General features: G+C 41.5%; 1 protein-coding gene across 8 annotated transcripts in view; it reads right to left on the bottom strand.

The window, feature by feature from the left end:
• Positions 1–1,213: 1,213 nt before the first annotated feature.
• The window catches only part of LOC123989585 (low-density lipoprotein receptor-related protein 2-like), a 112,719-nt gene continuing 99,217 nt past the window's right edge, over positions 1,214–14,715 (bottom strand). For 7 of the 8 annotated variants that reach the window (XM_046290706.1, XM_046290712.1, XM_046290710.1 and 4 more), the window contains 3 exons: positions 5,595–5,934; positions 1,442–1,559; positions 1,214–1,307 (listed from right to left, as the gene is read on the bottom strand). In XM_046290706.1, the coding sequence (XP_046146662.1) occupies positions 1,266–1,307; positions 1,442–1,559; positions 5,595–5,934 (500 nt within the window). In that variant the 3' untranslated portion in view covers positions 1,214–1,265. The remainder of the gene's footprint in view (positions 1,308–1,441; positions 1,560–5,594; positions 5,935–14,715) is intronic. The other variant, XM_046290707.1, reaches the window with a different exon arrangement.

The following is a 14,715-nucleotide window of genomic DNA, read 5'->3' as shown; positions in this document are numbered from 1 at the left end:
CTGCATATACTGCCCTGATTCGGGCTGCTGTCTCAGTCGGAAACCGGCTAAATTCCATAGTACCGGACTTAAGTGCATGTACAGACTTGAAATGTCGGTCTAGCCGCACGATATTCTGTTTACAACAAAGCCCACAGTCGCGTCTTGGTCTGCTGCTCATAGCTTCCCTCTCCTGCCTTCCTCCGTCTCTTTGTTTGCTCCACCAAACACCCTAACCTTAACCCCCCCCCTAACCCTAACCAACAGTGACGAGACTGCCTACAGGGAGGAGGTTAGGGCCCTCAAAGTGTGGTGTCAGGAAAATAACCTCACACTCAACGTCAAAAAAACAGATATGATCGTGGACTTCAGGAAAGAGCAGAGGGAGCAGCCCCCTATCCACATCGATGGGACAGTAGTGGAGAAGGTGGAAAGTTAAATTCCTCTGCGTACACATCACGGACAAACTGAAATGGTCCACCCACACAGACAGTGTGGTGAAGGCGCAGCAGCACCTCTTCGACCTCAGGAGGCTGAAGAAAGTTGGCTCGTCACCAAACACACTCAAACTTTTACAGATGCACAATAGAGATCATCCTGTCGGGCTGTTGCCTGGTACGGCAACTGCTCCACACACAACCTTAAGGCTCTCCAGAGGGTAGTGAGCTCTGCACAAAGCATCACCGAGGGCAAACTACCTGCCCTCCAGGACACCTACACCACCCGATGTCATAGGAAGTACCGGTACTTGTCCTCCTTTGTCATGATGCTAAAAATCTTACAAAAACCCACCACATCTTGACAGTGGTTCCCTGAACAGTCCATGATCTTCCTCTGGACACAGTCATGTAGTGAATGAAGTATTACATCAAGGACTGCGTGCTAAGCCTGGCTACATGCTGTATTGCCATTAGCCTTTACTGAGAACAGAAATGGGAATATTAACGACATTACTTCCGGTTTCAATGCCATGTCTGTGGTAATGAACTTGAACTGTGCATCCGTCTCCTGCTGGTCATTCTACATCCACTAACCGGACAGTTGTCCCTATATTCAAACCGTCCCCTTTTTCAGGACCACCACCAGTGGTGTTTCATTGTCCATCTATGTGCCTCACACTAAGCTAACCCCCATAACAGGTTTATGACCACAACTTTTCATAATGCAGCCAGGAAACGGATCTACATGGCTGTGATGTTCAGCTACACGTGATGTCTGAGAAAATAAAACACCATGAGGTTTAACATCCTAGACTTTATTTCAGAGCAGAAGAGAAAAGACAACATTTACAGATGTTGAGATGTCCCATCAGCAGACGAGATCAATTCCTGAAAGAAAAAAATGTTTTAATTGAAAATACTATCATATTCATGGTGGGGGTGGGGAGACCAAAACACTCTGGTTTTAAAGCTCTTAGCTAAACCCTAACCTATAAAATACCTTTACACTAACTCTAAGGTACCTGGTCAGGATCATACAGATCGTTGTTGAAAGACACAGCGTAGACTGTCTGTTCATCCATATTGGTCATCAGAGTCTCCTTGTCTGTGGACTGGCCCCGAGCTGCAGCTCTTGCCCTGCTAAACACAGAGTAGGGTATATATGTTTATGGTAGTATGATATACAGGTATATAATAGGGTATACAATGTTGGTATAGAGCAGCAGTCATGAAGTTGGCTTGTGGGTAAGGTTTATGACCCCCCCCCATAAATTCCTTTCTCCCTTCCCTCTCTCTGACTCTACAGGAGGGACTCTTGATTAGTCTTTGTTAAACATAGAAAGTCTGGGAACATCATACAAGTGGAGGGAAAGGAACCATATTTCAGTAATAGAACCAGTTGAAAATATGCATTGGTAATGAATATTATGTCAGTTGGGTTGTCATGAGACATTATGACTGATGACAGGACGACACTATCTGGGAAAGTCTACACATTAGTTATCAGATTCACGTGGAATTGTTGTGCAATTTAAATGAAACTACTTGTGAAAAGAGTAAATGCAATTTTAGCTTCCTAATGAGAGAATTGGGTTTTCATAAGATTAGAGCTCTGCTCAATCAGTGGCCCGCCCCTGTGAAGAGACATGGGTTATAAATTAATGAAACACACCCTTCTCCCCCGCCACTATATAAGCCCTTGATGAAAATGTAACCTCCTGTTTCGGGTACATTAGGACGACGGTCCGATGTCAGGATTCAGATAATAACTACAGAACGAAGTCAACCTCAGCATGAGCATTGGTTGCGAATGGTATGAACTTTGAACTCTTATTCACTACAGAAATGATACCTCCTAGCCGTCGAGTTAGCAGCAGCCGCTGTAAAACGTGGGCTAGGAGAGGACAGAGTATCCCGTCTACCACACGACGACACTATAACATTTCCTGTTCACCACCAGACACTCTTCAAAGGACAAAGACCTGTTGGGCAACACGGCCTTCCATCTACCACCAACCTATGGAAGCGCAGCTCAGATTAAATATGTATTGCATTTCACTTTTCCAAATGGGTGGTAATTTAGAACGCATAAGATTCTGTATTTACGATAGAGTAGCTGCCACTATTTCACTCAAACCCAACCCCCTTTTCTTTGAGTAACCAGCTGTCATATCTGTTCCGTCCGCTAGGGAAATTTTCCTTTATGACAATTTGTAATCAAGGTATGATTCATTCTGTGTGTATGTAATTCTGTGTGATTACATACACACATAATTAGGTGATTAGGTATTTAGTAAATTAAACTCAATTTTGTATTGCTGATTCAACTTGTTAGCCAGGGTTCGTGAAGATAACCAAGAATTTACAACTTTCAGATGAGACCGAAATAAGATTACGATTAATATTGACCGCCATTGATGTAAAATATTACTAGGTCTTTGATAGTTTATTCGGAAGATAACAGCTCTATAAATATTATTTTGTGGTGCCCTGACTTTCTAGTTAATTACATTTAAATGATTAGCTCAATCAGGTAATATTAATTACAGAGAAATTATTTTATGGAATAGCATGTTATGTCACTTAATCCGGGATAGCCAAAGACATGACAGTTGTAATACAATAGTAGAGGGCTTACAGTAGTAGGGTTTAGAGCAGTAGGGTATATAGTATACACTAGCAGGGTATAGAGGGATTACAGTAGTAGGGTTTAGAGCAGTAGGGTATATAGTACAGTTGTAGGGTATAGATGGATTACAGTAGTAGGGGTATACAGCAGTAGGGTATATAGTATACAGCAGTAAGGTATACAGGTATATAGATACAGTAATATGGTATATAGCAGTAGGGAATACAGCAGTATGATATATAGTAGTTTGGTAAACAGTAGTTAGGTAAGGGATAGTCATTGGGTTAGGGACAGCAGTAGGGTATACAGCAGTACGGTATATTGGTACAGTACCAGTCAAAAGTTTGGACATTACTCATTCTAGGTTTCTATATTTTCCTTTTTTCAACCAAAAGTGTTCAATCAAAATATATTTTATATTTGAGATTCTTCAAAGTAGCCAGCCTTTGCCTTGATAGTTTTGCACACTCCTGGCATTCTCTCAACCAGCTTCATGAGGAAGTCACCTGGAATGCATTTCAATTAACAGGTGTTCCTTCTTAAAAATGTACGTGGAATTTCATCTTGTGTGTGAACCAATCAGTTGTGGTAGGAGCTCTCATGAGGACCGCCACAGGAGTGGAAGACCCAGAGTCACCTCTGCTGCAGAGGATAAGTGCATTAGAGTTACCAGCCTCAGAAATTGCAGCCCAAATAAATGCTGAACAGAGTTCAATAGCACCCCCTCACCATACCTCCATGCTTTACAGAGTTCAATAGCACCCCACCTCCATGCTTTACAGTGGGAAATACACATGGAGATCTGTTCACCCACACAGCGTTGGAACCAAACATCTCAAAAGGACAAATTCCCACCGGTCTAATATCCATTGCTCGTGTTTCTTATAAGCAATTGTTTCCTTATTGGAGTCTTTTAGTAGTGGTTTCTTATTGGAGTCTTTTAGTAGTGGTTTCTTATTGGAGTCTTTTAGTAGTGGTTTCTTATTGGAGTCTTTTAGTAGTGGTTTCTTATTGGAGTCTTTTAGTAGTGGTTTCTTATTGGAGTCTTTTAGTAGTGGTTTCTTATTGGAGTCTTTTAGTAGTGGTTTCTTATTGAGTCTTTTAGTAGTGGTTTCTTATTGGAGTCTTTTAGTAGTGGTTTCTTATTGGAGTCTTTTAGTAGTGGTTTCTTTGCAGCAATTTGGCCATGAAGGCCTGATTCAGTCTCCTCTGAACAGTTGATGTTGAGATGTGTGTTACTTTAACTCTGTGAAGCATTTATTTGGGCTGCAATTTCTGAGGCTGGAAACTAATGCACTTATCCTCTGCAGCAGAGGTAACTCTGGGGCTTCCACTCCTGTGGCGGTCCTCATGAGAGCCAGTTTCATCATAGCACTTGGTTTTTTCAACTGCACTTAAAGAAAGTTCGACAGTTTCCATATTGACTGACCTTGATGTCTTAAAGTAAATGGACTGTGGTTTCCCTTTACTTGTTTGAGCTGTTGGGTTCTGAGAATTAAATGTTATGTATTGATGTCACTGAAGGAGTGCTAAGGTCGAGGGTCTACAACAGAAGTTAAGGGTTATAGGAGGAAGGTATATAGTGGGGACAACTAAGCTTGGAATGTGTTGAGTGCAGGGAAGCGATTACATGTGGCAGGTATTGATAAGGGTAGACGGGTGGAAATCCTAGAAACTAACAATGCCACTGAGGGAGAGAGGGTAATGTATAACATTTACATTATGTCAGGATATGTTACTGTTAGACATCAGGGATCCTCTGAGAGAAGAGACAGTCTGGTATCAATAACCATGACAGCCTTCAGTTGGGGAGGAGTGAGCACTTTGGGGTAGAGTTCATGTCAGATGAATTGAGGAAGAACAGATATCACTAAGGTTCTTCCTAGCAACAGGGATGCATTGGCTATTCGGTTGTGTAGGAGACTTAGCCTAGGAGAAAGTGTTATATCAGTGCTTGTGTGAAATGTTTATTTGTCTGAATTACAGCTGTAACGACCCTTTGGGAAGACTTATACTTGGTTAAGCTTCTGTAGTGTCCGTGAGTTATTTACTCTGAGAAATACGACCCTAACAGAACCATTCTTGCCATAACAGACTTGGTATTTTACCAAATAGGGTCATCTTGATCACGGGAATAGTTGGGAACAGATTTATTGAATTAATATCACTTGGAGCTGATTTGTGTTTTTACAGTATAAAGAAATACAAAAAGCACATCTAATTATATATTATTTTTTCTAGAAGACTTGGGGGGGCCAAATAAAACCACCCGCAGGCCAAATCTGGCCGTGGGTCGCCAGTTGGGGAACCCTGGTCTACAGGTTATATGAATGGTATGCAGTTGGCCTATAAGTTAGAGAGGTGGACTGTAGAATACTTTAGGTTTGCTCATTCAAAGTCCTAGGTATGACAGAGGTAAACCAGAAGACTGCGAATACATTACTGACATTGGGGCCTTGAGAGACACTTCATACCACTAGTGTGTGTGTGTGTGTCTATCTTAGGGGTTGGAAAATACTGAACACATTAATTTTATTTGAGACTACCTCTTCCTGATGATGACAGCAGCGATGAGGACTCCACCAATGAGACTGAGGATGCCTAAAGTGAGGGGGGCATTACTGACCCCTGGACCCTCACCCTCCTCACAGAACACACCATGGTATCCCAGAACACACTGGCAGGTGGTTTCTCCACCCTTTGTCACACATTTCCCATGTCCATTACACTGCTGGGCATCACATGACTCAGAGTCCAGCTTCTGCACATCTACCCCCCCGGGGGTGGTCCTCCCAGACCAGTCCTGGCTAGGGGGGACGGTGTTCCCAGCATGCCCCGGGGAAGGTTTACTATGGCTGACATCTTGGGGCTTCACTCCAGACCAACCTGGAGGTAACAGAGAAATCCTTGGTTATAATAAGAGAACAGGGTGTTAGAGAACCACTTACTGTTTTCACATTGGATTTACAGTAATTTCCTCAGAAAATATTGGCAAATGATTATGCAACTCTAACAGGCCCATTTTTGCATGCATTTCCTAGCACGCTGGGAATGAATGGTAGTAGTGGTCTGCAGATGTAGGTGGGCGGCCATTTTAAAATCCATTGATAATACACACCATCAAAAATAAATATATTTTTCTTGAATTTAGCCAGGTCATAAGGAACAATTAATCAAATATATTTTCAAAAGAAAGGAATAGCATATTGAGTTTAATTAGCCCTATTTTACAGGTCAATGTAGTCATGGCTGTGCATGTCACTGCAACAATGTAGATAGACCAACTGTAAACCAGCCTTGAGCCGTAGGCAGAACTTTACAGAAATAAAGGTCGTAAGGTGGAAATAAGTTTTGGTTTTCATAACGGCAATACCATTCAGATAAAGAAAAGGAAAAAAGTTGCCAGAAAAATATCTTTGTATGAAAGGGATGTCAGTAGGGCTAAATAATCACAACCTCAATTAAAATCTGTCTAAAAGTACAGCAAACGTGCACTAATCAACCAGCAGTTTCATTCTATATACTAGGTTACCAGTGAACATTCTTACACTGGACATTTCCTACACTGTCACTGATAATAACCCCCCCCATGTCATTACATTAAGCTTTAAAGGGGGTTTCATATCAATTTTCTATAAAAATCACCAGTTGATTTAAAACCTATTTAACCCTTTATCATAGTTTGTCTTGATAGATATGTCCAAAATCGTATATGACTTAACTTCACTTTGTCTTTGCATTTATGGCAGTGTAAGTAGTCATTTCATATAGTCAGGGTTGGTGAGTAATGGATTACATGTCAGGGATTACAAAAAACTGTAACCAAGCCATTACCAGCCAAAATATTGTTTTCAGATGAGATACTTTTGAAACGCTGGAATTAGAATCTTTGACACTTATTCAATGCTGATTTGAATGGCATTGGGAACAAGACCCACCTGAGCGAGTCGGACCACAAGTCAGAGACCACTATGATGACACACCAAATGTGTTTGATGGATCGCGGGAAAAGTGCAGGAATAGGCTTTTGTTGGCTACAATCCAAGGTTGTTCTTCCAATGGTGTGACTGCTGTCGGCATCCAATGATTATCCAACTTGAATAAATGATTGGAAGTAAGGATAACAGCAGTGGTGTAGTCTATGGCAATACGGATTTCATATTTTTGATAACTACACAGCGCATAGATGTGAATCATACTGTGGTTCTCTCATTTAGCTAATTGCGCCTTACGGCTTGTGGTTGTTGTGGATGGCTGTTCAAATTTTTAAAAGTGTATTTAAACCATTTAATGGTTGAATTCAAGAAGTTTAAGATGCCCATCAATCGTTGTTTTTTAAACAAGTGGCCAGCCACTCTTGCAACAGCTGCATAGTGCAGATCCCAGCCTATTATGGAATAAAAGTAGGGATTTTATTGCTCAACCTAATTCATGCTGATAAAATAAATAAAATGTTTTATTTATTCTTTGTTTAACTAGGTAAGTCAGTTAAGAACAATATCTTATTTACAATGACGGCCTAGGAACAGTGGGTTAACTGCGTTGTTCAAGAGCAGGAGGACATTTTTTACCTAGTCAGTATGAGGAGTCGATCTAGCAACCTTTCGGTTACTGGTCCAATACTCTAACAACAAGGCTACCTGCCGCATAAGCCTAATGGACAAACGCTCAAACTCAGTTTTGATAGACTTAAAGGGGCAATCTGTAGTTGCCCCACACATCTCCAATGATTCTTGAACCATATAACTTATACATGCCTCATGACCTTAGTTCAACTGTCACTATGAGAACACAAAAAATAAGCTTGTTTTTCTAATGTTTGTAAACATTCTTGTAAACACTGTATAGCCTCATACCATGGTTAAAATTATTTTGATATCATGGATGGTCAGTCCTTGCATCCACACCTCTATTAATCGAATAGTCACCCACGATATGCAACTGTTCAGAGAAGTCAGGAACCAATAAACACAGCAAGCATAGGCTTGCTTTTTCAAACAGAAATTTGCATGGCACTAATGTCCATGGAGAACAAGAGCACCTCCTCCCTGCTGCCCACTGCACTGAGGCTATGCGACACGGTCACCACCGATAAATCCAAGATAATTGAATATTTCATTAAGATTTATTTTACGGCTGGCCCTGCTTTCCTCCTGGCTACCCCAACCAACAGCTCTTCACCCCTAGCAGCAACTTACCCGAGCCTCTGCAGCTTCGCCGTCACCCAAATCCAGATCGCAGATGTTCTGAAATAGCTGCTAAACCAGGACCCATACAAATCAGCTGGGCTAGAAAATCTGGACCCTCCCATCCTAAAATTATCCACCGCCATTGTTGCAACCCTTATTTACCAGTCTGTTCAACCTCTCGTTTCTTCCGAGATCCCTAAAGATTGAAAAGCTGGTGCGGTCATCCACATCTTCAAAAGGGGCGACACCCTAGACCCAACCTGTTAGACCTACATCCATCCTGCCCTGCCTTTCTAAAGTCTTCGAAAGCCAAGTTAACCTCTAGTGACACCCCATCCCGTGAACGGGACCGTTGTCATCTGACACTAATTAGCATAACGCAACGGACATAAATATCCCTAGAAAATATTCCTATTCATGAAAATCACAAATGAAATAATGAGACACAGCGTAGCCTTTTGTTAATCAAAATATGCTTTACAGCCAAAGCTAGACAAGCATTTGTGTAGGTTTATCGATAGCCTAGCATAGCATTTTGTCCAGCTAGCAGCAGGTAAAGAAATCAGAAAAGCAATCCAATTAAATCGTTTACCTTCGGATGTTTTCACTCACGCGACTCCCAGTTAGATAGCAAATGTTCCTCTTTTTTACAAAAATATCATTTTAGGCGAAAAAGCTTTGTTCTTCACGTTTGGCTGAGAAATCGCCTGGAAATTGCAGTCACGAAAAATATTCCAAATTAGCTCCATAATATCGACAGAAACATGGCAAACATTGTTTATTATCAATCCTCAAGGTGTTTTTCAAATATCTATTTGATAATATATCCATTGGGACAATTTGTTTTTCAGTAGAACCGATTGGAGTAATGGCTACCTCTGTATTTTACGAATCTCTGGGAGCATCAGGCGACCACTTGCGCAATGTAGCCGCCTATGTGTATTCTTCAACATAAATGCGTAAAACAACGTCACAATTCTGTAGACACCTTTGGGAATACGGAGAAAGAGTAATCTGGTTGATAGCCCATTCACTGCTCAATAGGGACGCATTGGAACGCAGTGCTTTTAAAACATGAGGCACTTCCGGATTGGATTTTCTTTCGCCTGCAACATCAGTTGTTATACTCAGACAATATTTTTACAGTTTTGGAAACTTGTGTTTTCTATCCTAAGCTGTCAATTATATGCATATTCTAGCAACTTGTCCTGACAAAATATCCCGTTTACTACGAGAACTCAGCGGGTTCGGACCTAGAATACGTGGACAACGACAAATACCTAGGTGTCTAGCTAGACTAAACTACTTCGACTCATATCAAACATCTCCAATCCAAAATCAAATCGGCTTTCTATTTCGCATCAAAGCCTCCTTCACTCACGCCGCCAAACATACCCTAGTAAGACTGACTATCCTACCGATCCTCGAATTCGGCAATGTCATCTACAAAATAGCTTCCAATACTGTACTCAGCAAATTAGATGCAGTTTATCACAGTGCCATGCGTTTTGTTACCAAAGTGCCTTAAACCACCCACCCACCATCGTGACCTGTATTCTTTAGTTGGCTGGCCCTCACTACATATTTGTCGCCGGACCAACTGGCTCCAGTTCATCTACAAGTCTATGCTATTGTAAAGCTCCACCTCATCTCAGCTCACTGGTCACACCCACCCATAGCACACCCTCCAGCAGGTATCTCACTGGGCATCCCCAAAACCAACACCTTTGAGCGCCTTTCCTTCCAGTTCTCCGCTGCCAGTGACTGGAATGAATTGCAAAAATCGCTGAAGCTGGAGACTTACTTTTACCTCACTAACTTTAAACATTAGTTATCCGAGCAGCTGTACATAGTCAATCTGTAAAAAGCCGACCCAATCTACCTACCTCAACCATATTGTTTTTATTTACTTTGCTGCTCTTTTGCACACCAGTATCACTACTTACTCACCATCTGCTCATCTATCACTCCAACATTAATCTGCTAAATTGTTGTTACTTTCCTATTATGGCCTATGTATTGCCTCATGCTATTTGCACACTGTATTTATACTAGTTTTTCCTATTGTGTTATTGACGGTACTCTTGTTTATTCCATGTAACTGTTTGTCGCACTGCTTTGCTTTAGTCGGGTCGCAGCTGTAAATGAGAACTTGTTCTCAACTAACTTACCTGGTGGAAAAATATATATAAATATATATATATATATATATATATAATATATCTTTTTTTATCTTTAAAATCTTTTTTAAATTTTCTTTTTATCTGAATGTAGGTACATTTCTCCAGCCCCATCCTTCAGCTTATTACCAAAACAGAGGCAGGGTGTCCATTATGTTACCGTTTCAGCTGTGGATTTGTCCTTTAACCTCTTGAAGCTAGGGGGCACTTTTTATGATTGAAAAAATAACGTCACCAAAGTTAACGGCCTATTTCTCAGGACCAGATGCTGAAATATGCATATAATTGACAGATTAGGATAGAAAACACTAAAGTTTCCAAAACTGTAAAAATGTAGTCTGTGAGTTAAACAGAACTGATAATGTTGTCTGTGAGTTAAACAGAACTGATATTGCAGGCTAAAACCTGAGGAAATCCAATCAGGAAGTGCGCCTGTTTTTGAAACCTCTGTTCTTATACATCCCTATTGCCCATTTAAAGGGACATCAACCAGATTCCATTTTCTATGGATTCCCTAAGGTGTCAGTCTTTAGACATAGTTTAAGGCTTTTATTTTGAAGAATGAGCGTGAACGAACACATGGGGGCTCTCAGTGAGTTGTATCCTAATCTGGCCGTGCTGCTGCTCCAGTTTCAACTGTTCAGCATGGTCCAATAATGGTAAGGCAGGTCATTTATGAACATTTGAACATCTTGGCCATGTTCCGTTATAATCTCCACCCAGCACAGCCAGAAGAGGACTAGCCACCCCACATAGCCTGGTTCCTCTAGGTTTCTTCCTAGGTTTTGGCCTTTCTAGGGAGTTTTTCCTAGCCACCGTGCTTCTACACCTGCATTGCTTGCTGTTTGGGGTTTTAGGCTGGGCTTCTGTACAGCACTTTGAGATCTCAGCTGATGTACGAAGGGCTATATAAATACATTTGATTTGAGCGCAAAAGAGAAAGGCGGCCATTGTTACTCCCGGTCCTAGTGAAAAGCCAACTGTCCCGGTTGATATATTATGGAATAGATTATAAAAAAACGTTTGACATGTTTCTGTGGACATTATGGATATAATTTGGAATTTGTGTCTACGTTGTCGTGACCGTTCTTTCCAGTGGATTCCTGGGCATAACGCACCAAACCACCGGAGGTATTTGGATATAAAAAGATCTTTATGGAACAAAAGGAACATTTGTCTAACTGGGAGTCTCGTGAGTGAAAACATCCGAAGATCAATGGTAAACGATTAATTTGATTGCTTTTCTGATTCGTGACAAAGTTACCTGATGCTAAGTGTACTTATTGTTTTGTCGAGCGATCGATAAACTTAAACGCTTGTATTGCTTTCGCTGTAAAGCATAATTTCAAAATCTGAGACAGGTGGATTAACAAAAGGCTAAGCTGTGTTTTGCAATATTGCAAAAGGACACAATGTCTACTGGGCATAATTGAGTAGGATAGAGTATTGTGCAATGCTCTTACTATTCTGGATATAATGACAACAATTTCCAATGTTATGGAAATTAAATGACATACCAGTGTTGTGTTAGAGACCACCTAAAGAGAGCAATTGAAAACAATCACCGGAGTGAGTCAGAGTCAAGACCGGGAGGGGGACAAGGGGTCCAAAACAGAAAACTAGCTGTGCCACTAGAGATCCTTGTGTGATTTTCCTGTCTCATTGCGCTCTAGTACCTGGCGCAATGCACACCGGCGCAATGGGCGCAATGCACACCGGCGCAATGGGCGCAATGCACACCGGCGCAATGGGCGCAATGCACACCGGCGCAATGGGCGCAATGCACACCGGCGCAATGGGCCGACACCGGCGCAATGGGCGCAATGCACACCGGCGCAATGGGCGCAATGCACACCGGCGCAATGGGCGCAATGCACCGGCGCAATGGGCGCAATGACACCGGCGCAATGGGCGCAATGCACACCGGCGCAATGGGCGCAATGCACACCGGCGCAATGGGCGCAATGCACACCGGCGCAATGGGCGCAATGCACACCGGCGCAATGGGCGCAATGCACACCGGCGCAATGGGCGCAATGCACACCGACACGGCGCAATGCACACCGACACGGCGCAATGCACACCGACACGGCGCAATGCACACCGACACGGCGCAATGCACACCGACACGGCGCAATGCACACCGACACGGCCACCAGATGTATGGTGTTTCTTCTGACACATTGGTGCTGCTGGCTTTCGGGTTAAGCAGGTGTTGTGTCAAGAAGCAGTGCGGCTTGGCTGGGTTGTGTCGGAGAACGCATGGCGCTCGAGTTCGTACGGGAGTTGCAGCGATGAGACAAGACTAACTATCGATAAGTTAAACAAAGTTAGCTAGTTTCAGGTAACTGTAATAAAAACTGATGGTGAGATTCATGGTTTATTATGTGTGCCTGTGTTGGCCACATGGGCTACAGAAACATCAATGTCCACGTTATTCTCACATTTTAGAATGCAATAATTAGAAAATCAAGGTTAAAAAAAAACACATTTATTCTTAGTGGTAATAGCCTACTTTTTCATACACTTTGTGGGTGGATGTTTTTTAAATATTAGGATATATATGTACAACTACTGTATATAAATGCTATTTTATAACATTGAGATCCTTGAACTGCAATTGAGTGCCTGAAAATCCTTGAATTTGACATGTATGAAGTTCAGATATGGGATAATTTGCATAAATGTCACTTTTATTCCTCCAAGTACACATGTGGAACTGCATACATCTATATTTGTTACAATGTCACACATCGGACAATTTATTTATTTGTATTATTATTATGTTTTCTTCTTGGGCCTCTTTAACTATATCTATTGTTTTTATTTTTGTTGTTGTTGTGTGATTTGGATTAATCCCCTCTACCACACGGAACCCCACTAATCTACTGACGGAACGCAAGAGGTGGCTAACAGACCTCCATCCTATGCTAGCTTGCTACCGATGGCCTGGCTAGCTGTCTAAATCGCCGTGACCCCCAACCAACCTCTCCACTCACTAGACCCTTTTGATCACTCGACTAAGCATGCCTCTCCTTAATGTCAATATGTCTTGTCCATTGCTGTTCTGGTTAGTGTTTATTGGCTTATTTCACTGTAGAGCCTCTAGTCCTGCTCACTATACCTTATCCAAACTATTAGTTCCACCACCCACACATGCAATGACATCTCCTGGTTTCAATGATGTTTCTAGAGACAATATCTCTTCATCACTCAATACCTAGGTTTACCTCCACTGTATTCACATCCTACCATACCTTTGTCTGTACATTATACCTTAATGCTATTTTATCGCCCCCAGAAACCTCCTTTTACTCTCTGTTCCAGACGTTCTAGACAACCAATTCTTATTGCTTTAAGCCGCACCCTTATTCTTCTCCTCCTATGTTCCTCTGGCGATGTAGAGGTGAATCCAGACCCTGCAGTGCCTAGCTCCACTCCTATTCCACAGGCGCTCTCTTTTGATGACTTCTGTAACCGTAATAGCCTTGGTTTCATGCATGTTAACATTAGAAGACCCCTCCCTAAGTTCACTGAATAAAAGTATTCAACCCATTTGTTATGGCAAGGCTAAATAAGTTGAGTAAAAAAAATCCTAAACAAGTCACATAACTTGCATTGATTCACTGTGTGCAGTAAGTGTATTCAGAATAAAATACATTTAATGGTGCTAAGCACAGGTCAAATCTTAGAGGAAAACCTGGTTCTGTTTTCCAAACAAAGATGAATTCAGCATTAGTAGGACTATAACCTAAAACACATGAGTTGCTTACCGAGAAAACACTGAATGTTCATGTGTGGCCAAGTTCGTTTTGACTTCACTCTACTTGAAAATCTATGACAATACCTGAAAAATGTGTTTGTCTGGCAATGACAAAACAATTTTACAGAGCTTGAAGAAATGTGAAAATAAAATATGCAAATATTATACAATCCAATGCTATTTTAGACTTAGCCAGAAAGACTGTTTTAATCACTGCCAAAGGTGCATCTACAAGGTTGACTCAGGGGTGTAAATAGTTATGCAAATGAAATCTGTATTTCATTTCCAATTAAATGTGCAAACATTTCTAATAACATGTTTTCACTTTATTATTATGGGGTATTGTGAAAGATGTGAGAGAAGACATTTAATCAATTTTGAATTCAGGCTGTAACAAAATGTGGAATAAGTCAAGGGGTATGAATACTTTCTGAAGGCACTGAACATGCAGGGAAAAAAAAGCTTCAAATTGATGTTTTAAGTCAGAAAGTGTTGTATTGTGCATGTAATTACAAAGCAGCAAACCAGAGCTGTA

This window comes from Oncorhynchus gorbuscha, linkage group LG11, assembly GCF_021184085.1.
Source record: "Oncorhynchus gorbuscha isolate QuinsamMale2020 ecotype Even-year linkage group LG11, OgorEven_v1.0, whole genome shotgun sequence".
Lineage (NCBI taxonomy): Eukaryota > Metazoa > Chordata > Actinopteri > Salmoniformes > Salmonidae > Oncorhynchus > Oncorhynchus gorbuscha.
The sequence above is the reverse complement of the archived record's forward strand: the minus strand, read 5'-3'. Positions and strand labels throughout refer to the sequence as shown.